Here is a 14,370-nt window from a genome sequence, read left to right as displayed (position 1 = left end):
GTTCAATGGCATGCACCAATACGCAAGAGTAAGATACTTTCAGTTTATTTAGATACTTTAAAGATCTGGACATGGAATTGTACATGGCAAACAACTTTACATACATTATTCTCAAGTGAGTTTTAGGGGCCATTTCATTAACTGCCATTTTTATATTTTAAAATAAAGATGGGAAAAACTGATTCAAACAACAGTCTAATTCACATTTTATTAACCCATAAACCAATAGTGAAACATTTACATTTACAAGCCACCCTTATACACAGAAACTCCCATATTTGTCATGACAATTGTGTGCTCCCTAAGAATTTCCATTCATTGTTATTTTACTAGATTTAGACTTCAGAACTCAGTCGAGGGATGTGACGTGGTCGAATCCATATCTTGCAAAAAGCTGTCTCCATGGCTGCAACTTACTGGAAACAGCAGCATACCAGGTTCTACTCAGTCTGCCACATAGAAATGAAGAGGGATAGCAAAAAGAAGACACTTGCATTAATTAAAATTACCATTGTTGATGATTACCTACCCTAGAGGGTCATCAATGATTCCTGAGTACCTTCCAGTACAAATATCAAGCACAAACTTTTAGTATAGTTAAGAGTTAATGTAAAATGAACTTACCACTGCTGTATCACACAGTACTCTGTGTGAGGGGGTGAGCAACTGCCTTCCAAAGGTTGCCATTGCTAAATTTCAAAAGGGGATGGGGGTTAAGGCTCCAAAATAACTAAAGACAAATCAGACTGAGCCTAATAATTCAACTGTTAAGACTTGTTCTGCACTAGTCCAATCTTGTTCGAAAAGGTAATAAATGCAGGTCTCCCAAATGTGAAATGGGACATTAAAATACATGATGTGCTCACCTCATTTGCTGAGAGATCCATCAGGTCAGTCAACCCAACTTCAGTTCCTGCAGTTTTTTTTTTCAACCAGCTGGACTCAAAACTGAGAAACTACCTAAACGCATCCGTTTTTCCATTTCTGCAGGTAAAAGGAGAAAGAAGTCATTATTATGTGATGAACTAATCTGCAGTTTCCTAAGCAACAGGTCTACATCTGCCAAACCCAGTCAATGATTCACATTCTTTCACCATCATTCCTTCAAGGCAAATGTAACTGTCCAAGATATAGAAGGGAGGAACAATACAAGTTGTGCACACACGTCACCAGGCCAGACCATGGCTGATTTAATCTAGCTACTTCAGCTATGGAAGAGGTTTACAGTTTAATGCACAGAACATCAATATCCAAGTCCTTTCAATGTGCATATAAAATGTATAGGGACAAAACACAAGCAAAAACACCAAGATGATGAGGGAGGGGGGTATTGATAAGATGTAAGGTAAATAACTGAAGCCACAAACCTTGCATAAAAATGCTGATCTCCTTGTATTTGGTGTCAATTATATCTGGAACTAATGCATCAAGTAAACAGGAACTCTAAGCCCCACACTCCGGTATGACCTTAAACTGAAAATTGCCTAAAATATTGGATTAGGACAACTAGACGAGTATCACCACAGCTTCATACACATTGAACCAAACAATATTCTAAATACCACTTGTCATTCACATGATCACCTCAAATTAACTGATAAGTATAAAATTAAATGTTGGAAGTCATGTTGCATGCACGCTTTACTCGTTCATCTAGCAAATACCTGATAGTACGAAGTTCAGTGGTTCCGGGTGGATCCATATAGTGTTTAAGACACACTTAATGCAATATCTTGTGTATAAAGTATTTCTACAAACCTGAAACCTGGTGCGAATATCCTATGGACTTTCAGCTGGTTTTCTACAGCACTGGCGTACCCCTGGAGAATCCAATGACGTAGTAGTGGACACAGCTAAGGTATTGATCCATCTTATCTGATCACTAAAAGTACTGGAACAAAGCTCTAGACATATTTTTACAGTAAAGACAACATCCTTATTTAATGGTTGGGGAAATATTACATTCCCCATATGCTAATGTAGAGATGATCAGAGTACAAAGAAAATTTGAGCCTGACCAGCAGCATGTAATTGCAATGATTTGGGGTTACTCAGGCAACTAATCTAATTGGTTTAGTCTACTTCAAGCCACCCAAAAAGGTTCACCTTGTCAAAAACATAATGGCTAATAGAGTAAGAACTTTTATTAATAGAAGTACATACAGTTTACTTGTAACTGAAAACAATATTTAATAGGTCAATACCTTATCAGTAATACAATGAGACAATGCATTTAAAGGAATTTAAGTCCTCTTCTGAATTATTTAAACCGAAATATGAAAAACTAGAAAAGCCGAGATCAGTCCTATAACCAGGCTTTTCAATGAAAACAAGTTCACTGTAACATCTTTAACAATGATCATAATAACGAGTCAACTATTTAACATTATATTAATTGGAGGTTACACGTCAGTCACTACAACGGATTACAAAGTAGCTGATGAACCGCAAAACGAAACGTATCCGATCCTTCTACATGCTGCGCTCGTATCTGCTTTCTGAGACCGAGTTCGACTTTATCCATTTTAGGGCGAAGAGAGACACAAACCCCGTTCAACTCTAGTGACCAACGGGCCTATGTACAGCTGAACTAAGGACTAAAATTAAGTTCACGGGAACTGACGTGGCTAGCTACCTCTGTTCAAAACAATGTCCCAAATTTAACACTTCATATGCTTAAATAAAAAAGAAAAGAAATAAAAGACAGGATACAATACATATGCTAAAAGAGAACACATGCCTACACTAACAAGCAAGTGTACTAAACTTAATTCAAACAGACACACAAGCTTGGTAAAAACAGTTTTTCGACAGGTAACCTGCCCTTGCCACCCCTTGGGAAGTCAGGTAAAGAAAGAATCCAGAGTAGTAGTCCTATGACTTGCTGAAATTCCAACTAGTATCTTAGGGAAGAGAGATCGATGACTGAGAATGAATCGATTTGTTATATAGCTGCTGTAAGAACTTGATCGCTGGATTTAACTGTAGCATACAAGTTGTATAGGTACTCCCTACCTATAAGTCTGCTAGGCTGGATTAGTTGAAGATTCCTGTATGAATGATGAATGAATCGAAGTTCATTCGAGTCCTGGGGAAGGAGCAGCTCTTAATTTCAGACCTAAAATCACACCCTTAATACGAGCCTCCGTAACCACCCCTGCCGTAACCACCACCACCTCGGGAGTAAGGAGCGTTGCTTCTGCCCGAGTAATTACCTTTCATTGGCCCATAGCCAGAAGACTGCTGGCCATAGCCGCTTCCAAAGTCATTGTAGCCGTTACCGCCGCCGTAGCCTCCCATTTGGTCCCCGTAGCCTCCCCCATACCCGCCACCGTAGCCACCACCATAGCCTCCGCCATAAGCTCCGTCGTTGCCTCCATAGCCTCCGCCGTAGTTTCCGTAACCACCACCTCTTCCACCACCGTAGCCGTTCTGAGGTCTTCCCATGCCGCGTCCTCCTCTTCCTCCTCGGCCACCACGACCGCCAGCAGTTTGCATCTCTTGCTTAGTGAGTGCTTTTTTCACCTCGACTTTGTGTCCATTAATGGTATGGAACTTAAGCACTACCGCTTTGTCAGCAGAGTCGTTATCCTCAAAGTAGACGAAACCGAAGCCGCGCTTTTTACCGGTCTCTTTGTCCGTGATGACTTCGGCTTTCTCGACGGCGCCAAACTGTGAAAAACACTCGATAAGGTGATTGTCTTCGATGTCGTCTTTAAGGCCACCGACGAATATTTTCTTGACTTTAGCAAGAGCTTCTGGTTTTCCCGCATCTTCTCGGGCTACCGCTCGTTTGAGCTCAACGTTGTTACCATCCAAGACATGGGGCCTAGCAGCCATGGCCGCATCGGCCTCCTCGGGCGTCGAGTAGGTCACAAAGCCGAAACAGCGAGAACGTTTCAGCTGCTGATTTTGCACCACGACGCAATCAGTGAGCTGCCCGTACTGCTCGAAATGTTTGCGCAGTCCTTCGTCCGTTGTCTGAACATTGAGACCACCGACAAAAAGTTTGCAAAGCTGGTTTTCCATCTTACGTTAGCGTCCTCTGTTTTTAATGGTTTTACTGCGCCTGTGGACAGTATCTAAAATGGCGGCTTGTAATAAATGGCGGCGGACAGTCACCAGGCGGAGTGAAGGATGACTACGTCACCGAAAAGGTTAGCCCCGCCCCCATTCAACTGTCATCTTTACGCCTCACATATCTTGGTAAAATGTGAACATTGCTAACGTCTCAACCAATTTATCTTAGTTGTGAATGCCCTTTCACACTCATATTTAAGATCCTTATATATCTAGACCAATTTAGCTTTAGCTGTTAAGAATGTGCGCGGTAGGTAGTTACGAGAGATGAAACCGGCGTAATGACTAAATAGGAAGCTAATTTTCTTTGCATAAGTGATCTCGGTTTAAAATTCAGGGTTTTATCTGTGGGGTTTCCCTCTCCAACCGAGAATTTAATGTATAAATTAAACAAAATGAAAACTATTTGCCTGAACACGAGGGAGCTATCTTCTGTCATATAGCGTTAATCTAGGTAACTAACCTAACCTAGTTACCATAGCTAGCTAATGTTAGCTGGTTAGCTGGCTACGCACCTGGAGCACGCAAGCGCAGAATCCACATTTACAGCCCATCACAGCAAAAAATGGCGGCGGCCGTTGAGAATGTTGTTAAAGTGTGAGTTGATTTACGCGTTCCTTTTTTAATAGTTAAGTGAATATTCCCTGCATGGTGCCATCTAACAATCGGATAGTTTTATACTTAAGTAATGAACATATTGCTGATCGTGAATGAAAGGGTGTTAAAATTGACCTGCCAGCTACCTGCTAGCTAGCAAACTAGCTGCATCTTGTTCATTCATTGTTTTCCAAGGAAAACCAAAGCCTGATGTTTTCTAGCTAGCCACTTATTGTCCTTTCTGTTTCTTCGCTGGGCCAGTTAGCTAGCTAGCTAGTTATGTAAATAATCAGATAGCAAAGGTATAAGCATGTTTTACAAGCTGCTTGTATTTTGTGCATATTCAGCACCTCGTATGAACGCTTTCATGTTTGTGTGGGATAAGTAGCTAGCCATCTAGCTAGCTGTCCTAGCTATGTAGCAAGGCAGCATAGTTATTGTTTGGTTCCTGTAAAACGGTATAACGGTGTACCGCGCCTGTTTTGTTTAGTGGTAGTAGATTACATAAACCAAACAAATCAAATTAGATAGTCGTTAACATGTAGTCTTTTCCCTCTTGCTTTTAACCGCTGTCTGTTTTGGGTCATAGGCTGGGGGAGCAATACTATAAAGATGCCATGGAACAGTGCCACAGCTATAATGCCCGACTGTGCGCGGAAAGAAGCATTCTTATGCCTTTTCTGGACTCCCAGACTGGTGTAGCTCAAAGCAACTGCTACATTTGGATGGAGAAAAGACACAGGAGTGCAGGTTTGATTTTCTTTTATTCTTTAATCGATTGCCCCAGTGTCTCATGCTGTGTTCTTACCCACTGCTTATAGTGAACAGTGTATAGTTTGACATTTACTCTTTTTTTATCTTTACTAATTTCTTCCATTGTCCTTGATCAGGTACAGCACCGGGGCAGCTGTACACATATCCTGCCCGTCGCTGGAGGAAGAAGAGAAGGGCACACCCACCAGAAGATCCTGCTTTGGTTTTCCCACCCCTCAAAACAGGTAATTATATCTTTTACTTTGCTTTTTTTCAATTTAATTTAGAATGCTTAGCTGTTTTTTGTTTTTTTTAATGATCTCCTCTTCCACATCTCTCAAAGCCGAGCTGGAATTAGGGCTCAAGAAAGATGTGTTGGGGACCTTGGATGGTAGCAGCCTAGAAGCCTTGCTAAAAGGTGAACCACTAGATAAGAGAGCCCCTCCAGATCTCAGGGGCCCAGAGGAAGACACCAGTCTTGCAGACATCTCGGGGACCACTGGGGCCAGTAGCCACACTGGCTCCACACGGATCAGAAAGGTGAGTAGATTCAATGTTGATGTAACTCTGTTTTTTTTGGGGGGGGGGTGTTTTTTGTTCTAACACTTTGCCTAAACTTTGTTTTTGCACCTTCGTAGCTATTGATAATATTGATGCTCTAAGAAAAAACATTTTTTACGAAGGTCTGACTGCACTAGTCAGAAAATGTCTCCACAAAGAGCCAGCCTTCCTTGCCTGTTAACTGTTTTACATGTGCACACAGTGTATAAAGGGATAGGCAGAGCACTAAACATGCATGGCTTTTGAAGAAGGTCTGGATGGATAGGATAGAGCTGTGGGGTGGATAGCCCCTGGTCTTAGACTGGTGGAAGTCAGCAGGAACATGTAAATCACTTTTGACAGTTGAAGAGCAGTGTATAAATATAGCTGGATGTTTTTTTCCCCATTTCTTAGAGAATCCTGGAACCAGAAGATTATCTGGATGACTTGGACGATGAAGACTTTGAGGAAGAGACCCCAAAACGACGAGGGAAAGGAAAGTCCAAGGTAATTTATGCTGTGATATGCTGTTGCTTATTTACAATTTGCTGCTGGGGCATGTTTGTAAGATGTGACGGTGACATGTGAAATGGCTCTGTTTGCCAGGGTCGTGGAGTGGGAAATGGGAAAAAAAAAATGGAAGCTGCTGCAGCAGCACTGGAAGATCGTGATAAACCATATGCCTGTGACAGTAAGATTTCTCTTTCTTGTACAGCTGTTTTCTTATATATAATGTGTTGAGACATTAACACAAGTTTTTTTCTGCCTAGTCTGTGGAAAACGTTATAAGAACAGGCCAGGCCTGAGTTACCACTACACCCACTCTCACCTGGCTGATGAGGAAGGAGAAGACAAGGAGGAAGCTGAAATCCACACTCCTGCACCACATGAGGAGACCAAGAGTAAGTGTTGGCAGTAACACGCAGTAACACACCGCTCCTGACTGACTTAGTGTTTTAGATTATTCTAGTATATATCTGTGTTTTCAAATGAGTCCGTGATGCTAGAGAATTCATTTCTGTGTTTATTCCTCAGCTCCTAAAAAAGGTCCAAATGGTTTGGCCCCACCAAATGATTACTGTGATTTCTGCCTGGGTGACTCAAATATGAACCAGAAGACGGGCCAGTCTGAGGAGCTTGTGTCTTGCTCTGACTGTGGACGCTCAGGTAAGTCACATGTTTCTTTTTTCACCAATGTCAAGCCCTCTAGAAACAGTCATGCTTGCAGCAACCCAGGAATTGCAGCTTTTATGGGTTGTAGTTTCAGGAAAGTGACATTTTATGGTTTTGTTGGGTAGTTATTATACCTGACAATATACTGTGTTTATAGTATTGTGCAGGTACATGATATTTACAAGCCTAGGATACTGAGCATTAAGTATACTTTTAAAATTGTTAGGGAATTAAATGTTTACAGCTTCTAATGTTTTGATACCTGAAACTCAAGTTATCATTAAGGTTTTAGTGAAGTGTCTAACTTGTCCATCTGCTTGAAAAGGTAGTTAGCAAATGGTAAACTCTTGCTTGGCAGCTAATTATAGTGGTGTGAAAAAGTGTTTGCCCCTTCCTGATATCTTTTTGCATGTTTGTCACACTTAAATGTTTCAGATCAAACAAATTTAAATATTAGACAAAGATAACAAGTAAACACAAAATGCAGTTTTTAAATGAAGGTTTTTATTAATAAGGGGCAGGGGGATCCAAATCTACATGACCCTGTGTGAAAAATTGATTGCCCCCCCTTGTTAAAACACAAATTAACTGTGGTTTATCACATCTTTGGAGTTCAATCTGAGTTCAAGTTCTCTAGCTACACCTAGGCCTGATTACTGCCACACTTGTTCTCAATCAAGAAATCACTTAAATAGGACCTGCCTGACAAAGTGAAGTAGACTAAAAGCTAGAAAGCTTTTTACTGTGAGCTAAAGAAATTCAGGAACAAATGAGATACAAAATAATTTAGATCTATCAGTCTGGAAAAGGGTATAAAGCCATTTCTAAAGCTTTGGGACTCCAGCGAACCACAGTAAGAGCCATTATCCACAAATGGTGAAAACATGGAACAGTGGTGAACCTTTCCAGGAGTGGCCGGCCACTCCAAAATTACCCCAAGAGTGCAGCGACGACTCATCCAAGAGGTCACAAAAGGCCCCACAACAACAGCCAAAGAACTGCAGGCCTCACTTGCCTCAGTGTTCATGACTCCACCATCAGAAAGAGACTGGGCCTGCATGGTAGAGTTCCAAGACGAAAACCACTGCTGAGCAAAAAGAACATAAAGGCTTATCTCAGTTTTGCCAGAAAACATCATCTTGATGATCCCCAAGACTTTTGGGAAAATACTCTATTGACTGACGAGACAAAAGTTGAACTTTTTGGAAGGTGTTGGTCCCATTATGTCTGGCATAAAAGAAACACAGCATTTCAGAAAAGGAACATCATACCAACAGTAAAATGTGGTGGTGGTAGTGTGGATGGTCTGGGGCTGTTTTGCTACTTCAGGACCTGGAAGACTTGCTGTGGTAAATGAAACCATGAATTCTGCTATCTACCAAAAAGTCCTGAAGGAGAATGTCTGGCCATCTGTTCGTGACCTCAAACTGAAGTGCACTTGGGTTCTGCAGCAGGACAATGATCCAAAACACCAGCAAGTCCACCGCTGAATGGCTTAAGAAAAACAAAATGAAGTCTTTGGAGTAGTCTAGTCAAAGTCGTGACCCGAATCAGATTGAGATGCTGTGGCATGACCTTAAAAAGGCGGTTCATGCTTAAAAACCCTCCAATGTGGCTGAATTGCAACAATTCTGCACAGATGAATGGGCCAAAATTCCTCCACAGCGCTGTAAAAGATGCATTGTCAGTTATCACAAATGCTTGATTGCAGTTATTGCTGCTAAGGGTGGTCCAACCAGTTATTTGGGTTAGGGGCAATCACTTTTTTTTTCTTTTCTTTTTTTTTACACGGCCATGTAGGTTTGGATTTCTCTCCCTCTTAATAATGATAAACCTTTTGTTTAAAAACTGCATTTTGTGTTTACTTGTTATCTTTGTCTAATTAAATTTGTTTGAAGATCTGAAACGTTTAAGTGTGACAAACCATGCAAAAAAAGATACTTTTTTTTTTTCCCACGCCACTATAAGTGCAACCATAGCAAAAACTAAACTTATTGTGTTGCTATTGTAGAAGCCCCAAGCAAACCTTTCAAAGAGTTGTCAGTAGTATTGAAATCTGCAAATGTAATTATTAGGTGACACTGGTGGTATGACTTTCAAAACACTCCCTAACTGTTAAACTGATGAAATTCATTGCTGTCTTTTCTATGACTGAGTGATGTAACACCTAATTTCCTGCTCCCCCAGGACACCCTTCTTGTCTTCAGTTCACAGCAGTGATGATGGCAGCTGTAAAAACGTATCGTTGGCAGTGCATTGAATGCAAATGCTGCAATGTTTGCGGCACATCTGAGAATGATGTGAGTTCACACTCACTCATGTACTGCACCCCATCTCACATTTATGCAAACACTGCATAGCATAACGCCTCTGTTAACACACATCAATGTGTCGGAGTTCTTGTTTTGCTCACCCAGGACCAGCTCCTGTTTTGTGATGACTGTGATAGAGGATACCATATGTACTGCCTCAGTCCTCCCATGTCAGACCCTCCGGAAGGTACTTTTTTCTGATGCTTATAACCACTGCCATCATGATTGTAAAGTTTAATAATATCCAAACCACTGCATATGACATTTAATTATTTCAGTCTCGCTAAAATTGGCAGGTTTAGTTTAGTTTTTTGTTTGTTTGTTTCCCCCCCCCCCCCCCCAACTAAACTTTCCTGCAAGTTATCTAATTAAAATATAATTTTCTTAATTTAATACTGTTGTCATTGTGAACAGATTGTAAAGTTGAGTGAAACTGCTCATGGTATTTTCCATGAATTGCATGCAGGAAATTGGTATCACTTCTGAGTTCATCTACCTGTTGATCTTATGGTTCTTATTAACAACTACAGTTGTGTATTTCGTGTGTTTTGTGTGCGTACAGGAAGTTGGAGCTGTCGTTTGTGTTTGGATCTTCTGAAGGACAAGGCTTCTATCTACCAAAGCCAGAATACTACAATGGAGTAACCATGACAACAGGACTGCTGATCGAGAGCCTTCATCCTCCTCACAGACGCACACAAACAGCCCGTTTTACACTAAATAAAAAACAAATCCCTGTCCTCTCGACCCACTCCACTGGGGTGTTTGGTACAGGGCTGGAGGGGGCAAATGATATCCTTTAGGAAACAAAAGCTTCATCACATCACCTTATGTTCTGACTGTTAAGCGTTTCTCTGTATCTTGAGTGTTTGAATGACTTGAGCACACTAAGGAAAGGAGTTATTTCCTTTATTAATGGTTGTTAAAGCTGATTATTTGATTAAGCTTCTGTTTTTATTGGTTGTCTTTTTTTCTTTTTCTTTTTTTTTACTTGTTTACAATGCATGTCATAGAAATCTGATAAGGATATGATGGATTTTAATGTCTGTATGTATCTGAAGTATACCTCTTTCTTGTAACTTTTCCTTGCAGGAACTCATGGTGCCAAGGTCCAAATTATCAAAGCAGTTGTCTGTTTATTGTTGTTGTTTTTGTTTTTTTTCTGTCCATTTATGTAAAATTTTAAATATTGCTTTTGCTCTAGTTGTGTAGGATGGGGCAGTAACCAAGAGTTTGTTTATTTAAAAATATGGTTATATGAGCATATGATGTGTACTCTCATACACAAATAGTCTCACATGGGTATCTAAAATTTTTAGTCAAATTTTGTAAATGATACAGCTTGAGCTACGTTCAACTAACCATATTTAATCACTGTGTACTGTAACTTTTTTCTATTTGGTTTTGTGTGGTTCTTTGGTTGTTTTTTGTTTTGTTTTTTTATATTACAATAGAGTTTTGTGTCTGTTAGTATTTGGTAATGAAACTAGTGTTGTCTTTAGGCTCTAGTCTTGTCTCTTTTTAACCTCAATAAACATTCATGTAACACAAGAATAAATTCTTTCAAGTATTCTAAGTATCTTAAAAACTGTTACAATGCAACAAACAGTAAACCACGATTACAGTGTAGGAAACATTTTAACATGGTGCAAAAGAAGCATCCTCCCCAACTCCCATGGTGTCCACAAAAATGTACTGCAAGGTACATTTGCAAACCATCCAACCTTGGGTCCAGTTCAAAGAAGCTTGCATTTGAGTGAGATCAAATCTCTTGTATCTTTCAATACAAAAATCTATCCATAACATCAGTGGGCAAGAAAAGGCTTAACAGATGTATAGATGTAGTTTCCAGTGGGGGCTATTAGCTGCCCTGTAAACTGTTCCCCTTCTTTTGCTTCCTCCATCCGCAGAGGAGCAAAGCCTTAAAGGTGACCCGGAAGTGCTTGTTGCAGAGCGCATAGCAGACAGGGTTCACCGTGCTGTTGACATAGCAGAGCCAGTAGCCCAGCTTCCAAAGTCCATCAGGAACACAGTCTTCGCAGAATGTAGACACCAGCACCATGATGTTATAGGGTGTCCACGTCACCATGAAAGCCAGGAGGATGGCAGACAGGGTCCGCGCTGCTTTCTTCTCCCTGATCAGAGACCAGCTACGGGGCTTGCGGCTCTGCCGTACTGCTGTCCGTGAAAGAGGAGAAGCTTGCAAAGGAGCGTCCGGAGAGAGGCCGAGGGGGCCACCTGACTGGTCGAGTGACTGCAGGCTGTCTGAGGGACAGGGTCCGATGTTGATATCAGACTCAAAGTCAGAATCATTCACAGAGTCCAGGCGAGTTTCAAGCATGGGAACGAGGTGAATGTATGGAGTGTTCTGCTCCTCCTCCCCAACTTGGAGACTGCAGACGGTGCCGGTCCGAGGGAGGCTGTTTGCAGCGTGCGAAGGTGGTTCGAGGCATGGCTTCCTCCTCCTCTTCCACCAGGCTGCGGTGCAGTGAGTGATAGGGGGACACAGATTTGTGGGGTTCTGTTCTGGTTCTGGCTGCGTGGTTCTGTGATCGTTCTGGTTTACATGACTGCTACTACTCTGGGAGTTCTGATGAGAGGATCTCTGTGAGAAAAGGATACAAGCAAGCAAGATTTAAGACGAATGGTGTATGCTTTGCCTCTTGTCCCACAAGTTGGCCGGTTTTAAACGTGATCTTTCCTATCAGGAACCATCCTATCATGAGTACATAGTAATAAAATCTGATTTCAAAATGGATTGAATAATGCTGCGCTCACCTGCCATGGTCTGTTTTTGTCACTGCCCTCGGATGCCATTAACCCGGCCAGCTGCTTTGACCGTCTCTCTGTCTCTCGGTACACCTGCCAGTAGAGTGCCACCATCACGCTGACAGGCAAGTAGAAGGCAGCGATGGCTGTCCCAAACGTGATCACGGGCTGAGACAAGAACTGGACTGAACAATGGCCCTCTGCAACTGTCCTCACGCCTACTATGTGCTGCCAGAACAAGATGGCCGGTGCCCAAAGAAAAAATGACACACCCCATGCCAGGCCGATCAACAGCGCCGCTCTTCTGGTTGTCCGCCTGGTCCGATAGGTCAGAGGACGTGTGACAGACAAGTAACGGTCAAAGCTGATGGCCAACAAGTTCATGACAGAAGCATTGCTTGCCACGTAATCCACAGCCAACCAGACATCACAGGCAAGATTCCCTAAAATCCAGCGGCCAATCACAATGTAGGTGGTGTACAGGTTCATTGAGATGGTGCCGAGGATGAGGTCCGCCACAGCCAGGCTTAACAGGAAATAGTTACTGACAGTCCGGAGGAGCGGGTTCACCCGGAAGGAGATGATGACTAGGATGTTGCCCACAATGGTGATGGCTGACAGGGGGACAGTGATTAGAGTGATCATGGCCGTTCTCCAGGGGTGGGGACCTCCAGCAATCACCTCGGTAACATTGAATGACCTGGACAGAGTAAACGTGTCTGGCGTAACATTCATTATGATGAGAAACTGGAAGATTATCTTGACTCACTGGACTTCGGAGGCATGTTTTTTATAGCCATTACTGTAAGTTCTGTTGCCTTGCATGTTGTAGCCCTCTTGGAACCTGTGTGCAGAAATAGTTCTCTTATCAGAGTCAATGCTCTACAAAAATGGTTACGTATTTGAAAAAGGATTAGACATGAATGTAGCAAAACATAAAATATATAGTGCAACTGTAGCAAGGTGAAATGGACATTGAAAGTACTGCTTGTTTTTCATCTGCTACCTTAAACTCTTATCTAATCAGTCATTGGTGGTGTACTTTGTGATTAAATGTTTCTAACGACTAAAGTGACGTAATGTTCAAGAAAGGTGATATTGTTCAGTGTTAGTAAAAATCAGTGTTGTAGTAATGATTTGTTTTGTCTGCTTTCCATTTTAAAATCTAATTGCATTTGATTCATGTGTACACTCGCGCAGTGTAACTGATCTGTTTACAGTACGTTTTTGAGATTTCAAATATATAGGCATGTCTTAAAAATTCACCAATCACATTGTCAAATGTTCCAACTTATGTTACATGATAGCTCCTTTAAATAAAGCCAACATCCTGCTTCATTAATCAAATGTTCAGCTAGCTTTAGCTCTGTCATAACAGCAATTATTTTCCGCCTAAGCTAAATAATCGGAAAGTTTTGTTGCCATGCAAGTTCTCATAGAGCAGTGTCTCAAGACCCAGGGTATTTGACAAAAACAGTGCTTGGTCCACGGATACAGATCCTTCTCCACAAGTGAGCAGCTAATCCTAATACGAGTCCTACGTCATTAATAGACATCATTCAAAAAACTAGAACACTTACTCCACCCTCAACGGCAAACTACAGAGTTCAAATAAAGTCAGACAGAGGGAATCATGTGGGTCAGTGTGAACCAGGGTAACGCCACGGTTTTCCACAATTTATCAATCTGTCATGCAAGAGTGAGGCTTGAATCCCATTCGCAATTCACATTCAATTCATGTCCTTTAGGACTTTTCAATGAAATATTGACAAAGAAAAGTGTTTTCAACAATGCATTATTCAGTTAGCCATAGGTAAGAAGGAAACCATCATTGATATTTGTTGATCCTCACAACAAATATCCTAAAAGGCCTGATAAACACAGTGAAAGGAGAAAGGTCTAGAGAAAACATTCAGTTTGAGTCTTTTGCCTTTTCTCATATTAAACCAGAATGCTGAATTGCCTTCTTATTGAAATTCTAATTTAGAAATAATGCAGTTTTGAAGAGCTGTGAGTTCGACAACAAAACTAACGTTTTTTAGTTTCCTATTATCCTTCAAATTTTAATTCTTTTCTTGCCTTTAATGTTTTTTTACATGAAGTCTTTGTTGCGCTGTTACTACAAATGTTCTATAATACGGTTTAA

The 14,370-nt window shown here is 41.3% G+C and overlaps 3 protein-coding genes across 3 annotated transcripts; 1 reads left to right on the top strand and 2 right to left on the bottom strand.

Annotated features, from left to right (window-relative positions):
- Window positions 1–29: 29 nt before the first annotated feature.
- Window positions 30–4,121, bottom strand: hnrnpa0a (heterogeneous nuclear ribonucleoprotein A0a). Its single transcript, XM_027003578.3, has 4 exons — window positions 3,216–4,121; window positions 867–984; window positions 625–689; window positions 30–449 (listed from the first exon to the last, which is right to left on the bottom strand). Exons 1-2 carry the CDS (start codon window positions 4,027–4,029, stop codon window positions 929–931), a joined length of 870 nt encoding a protein of 289 aa, XP_026859379.2. The 5' UTR covers window positions 4,030–4,121; the 3' UTR covers window positions 30–449; window positions 625–689; window positions 867–928.
- A 70-nt stretch (window positions 4,122–4,191) lies between these two features.
- dpf2l (D4, zinc and double PHD fingers family 2, like) lies at window positions 4,192–11,009 on the top strand. Its single transcript, XM_027003576.3, has 11 exons — window positions 4,192–4,677; window positions 5,267–5,427; window positions 5,568–5,675; window positions 5,774–5,970; window positions 6,385–6,477; window positions 6,577–6,661; window positions 6,741–6,872; window positions 7,006–7,137; window positions 9,331–9,443; window positions 9,561–9,642; window positions 10,018–11,009. The coding sequence occupies exons 1-11, from the start codon at window positions 4,646–4,648 to the stop codon at window positions 10,098–10,100; spliced, it is 1,218 nt and encodes a 405-aa protein (XP_026859377.1). The 5' UTR covers window positions 4,192–4,645; the 3' UTR covers window positions 10,101–11,009.
- Window positions 11,010–11,107: 98 nt separating this feature from the next.
- Window positions 11,108–14,018, bottom strand: chrm1a (cholinergic receptor, muscarinic 1a). The gene is made up of 2 exons (XM_027003575.3): window positions 12,234–14,018; window positions 11,108–12,060 (listed from the first exon to the last, which is right to left on the bottom strand). The coding sequence occupies exons 1-2, from the start codon at window positions 12,957–12,959 to the stop codon at window positions 11,317–11,319; spliced, it is 1,470 nt and encodes a 489-aa protein (XP_026859376.2). The 5' UTR covers window positions 12,960–14,018; the 3' UTR covers window positions 11,108–11,316.
- Window positions 14,019–14,370: the final 352 nt, after the last annotated feature.

The sequence above is a fragment of the Electrophorus electricus genome, chromosome 16 (assembly GCF_041902795.1).
Source record: "Electrophorus electricus isolate QZ-2024a chromosome 16, ASM4190279v1, whole genome shotgun sequence".
NCBI lineage: Eukaryota > Metazoa > Chordata > Actinopteri > Gymnotiformes > Gymnotidae > Electrophorus > Electrophorus electricus.
This window is presented reverse-complemented; position numbering and strand designations above follow the sequence as displayed.